The following is a 2231-nucleotide window of genomic DNA, read 5'->3' as shown; positions in this document are numbered from 1 at the left end:
CCATGCATTAAATACAATGAGTATTTGTCATTATCAAAATTGGGCGAGACCTATAAGGTCAACAAATTCCTCTTTTTCTCACTTATTATTATTATTATAATTTTTCCGAGTCTCTAGAGCTTAGTTTGGTTCTTTTATGCAAAAGGAACTATTAGAAAGAAAAAATTGACTGTGATTGTTCAGTAAGAAAGTTGTGGTGTCTAAAACTATTAAAATGATTAAAATAAATATGTACTTTTTAGAAATATAATTAATGCTTTGAATACCAGACACATTTGACCTAATTTTTACTTTTAAAATGAAGAAACTAAAACAACAAAAAGGTCAAACTCATCCTGAAATTTAAATAGAATCTCCTCTATTACCTAAATACCCATTTCAATTTAATGCTTCTTATTGTATTTTAAACTTGCAATAATGTTAATTTATTAGATTAGAAAGAAAATTTGGTATCATGAAGTAGTATGGGGACAAGCCTATAGCATGGCATAGACTTTCCCATGATTCTAGCTTATATGGAAACTATTCAAAAAAGACAATATATTAATTGACAAACTTCAAATATAGAACTTCTTTATTGTCGTACTAAAAAGTATAAGGTTATTCATTTGGTAGTTTGACCATTATTGTCTCATAAATTCATGATAAATGCTTCCTACTTTGCTTCATATCCTTATATAATGGTGCAAACAAGAATTAGGTCTTTACAAATATTACCATTGTCACTTGATTCGGCTTGAGTATCTAGTGAGTAAGAAAGAAAGGAAGGGAGATTATCCAAATGGCCTTTGGATTTAGGGTTTTTCTCACTTCATTTCTCGTTTTCTGCATCTGTGAACAAGGTTAGTTTCTATTTTTCTACTCAGTTTCTCTATTGCTGCATCTGATAGTTTAAATTTCGGGTTTTAGATTTGAATTTAGATAAAACTTAATACAATGTTATGTTACATTTTTTTAAATTCACCCTAATTTAAATTTAAGACCTCTTTTGAATACAAAGTATAGATAAACATACAACGATTACCCAAATGGCCATTGCATTCAAAGTTTTCTTGACTTTGCTTCTTGTCTTCTTCCTTTGTGAACAAGGTTGGTTTTTTTTTTTTTTCTAAGCATTTAGAAGTACGGATTTTGAATTTTGAATTTGAATTTAAGTAAATTTGTTCAATAAAATTCAAATCTAAGACATGAAATCCATACTCCTAGAGGCAATGTACATATACATTATGCATGTTAATTTGGTCGAATCATAACGGTTGATTCTCTTGATTTAGGGTTTGGATGTGGGCTATCTGATATAAAGATCAGCCAAACCAGAACTGGGAAAGTGGTGGAAGGCAAACCACAATGGAATGTTGTAGTGAGCAACAACTGCAATTGTGCTCAAGCTAAGCTTTTGGTGAGTTGCTTAGGATTCAGCAGTGTGCAAAAAGTGGATGCCACCAAGTTCAGGCAAGTAAGTAAGAACACATGCATTGTCAACAATGGAGCATCAATTGTTCAAGGCAAACCCATTAGCTTCACCTTTGCATTTTTAACACCAGTTGATCTCAAACCCCTCAGATCTCAAATGCTCTGCAAGTGATTTGATCAATCAACTATATGTGTAAGCAATAAAATAAAATAAAAAAGCTTCTTCTCTTTTAGTGTTCTAGTGTGGAGAGACTGGGGGAAGAAAACATTTGTTGGCTGGCAAATAATAGTTCCTCCAATAGAATTCAATACTCATTAATTGTAATGTTAATGTGTGACCAAAAAAATATGAATTGTTTCCCAATGAATGTCAATTTTTTTTTACTATCCATTAGTAAATGTATATGCGAATATTTTTTTTTCCGTCAATCAAAGGATTGTATTGAATTTGGGTTACACAATGAGCGGTAACTTATCTCTTATCCCATTACAACATTAACATAGTATTTTACGTTTTGAAATATCAAATATGGTATTTTGGAAAATTCTTAGAATATATTTCGACATTTATTGAAAAATATCTTTGCTCAAAACATTTTTCATATATTTTTGGAGACTACAAATTGATAAATAAATAAATAAATTTTAAAACTTTTAATTTATTTTTAAACATTTAGATTGTGAGTAAAATAGTCAAAAATTTAAAACAAAAAAATGTGAATAAATGGATTTGTATTTATTTTTTATATTTAATCATGCAAATAAGGAAACAAATATATTAAACATTTTCCATTATACATTAAATCTAACCAATTACA

At 29.1% G+C, this 2231-nt stretch overlaps 1 protein-coding gene across 1 annotated transcript; it reads left to right on the top strand.

The window, feature by feature from the left end:
- The first annotated feature begins 702 nt into the window (after positions 1–702).
- LOC131168307 (uncharacterized) lies at positions 703–1787 on the top strand. Its single transcript, XM_058127637.1, has 2 exons — positions 703–842; positions 1275–1787. The coding sequence occupies exons 1-2, from the start codon at positions 782–784 to the stop codon at positions 1583–1585; spliced, it is 372 nt and encodes a 123-aa protein (XP_057983620.1). The 5' UTR covers positions 703–781; the 3' UTR covers positions 1586–1787.
- Positions 1788–2231: the final 444 nt, after the last annotated feature.

The sequence above is a fragment of the Malania oleifera genome, chromosome 11 (genome assembly GCF_029873635.1).
Source record: "Malania oleifera isolate guangnan ecotype guangnan chromosome 11, ASM2987363v1, whole genome shotgun sequence".
Lineage (NCBI taxonomy): Eukaryota > Viridiplantae > Streptophyta > Magnoliopsida > Santalales > Ximeniaceae > Malania > Malania oleifera.
Note: the sequence above shows the minus strand (reverse complement) of the source record. Positions and strands in the feature narration are given on the sequence as shown.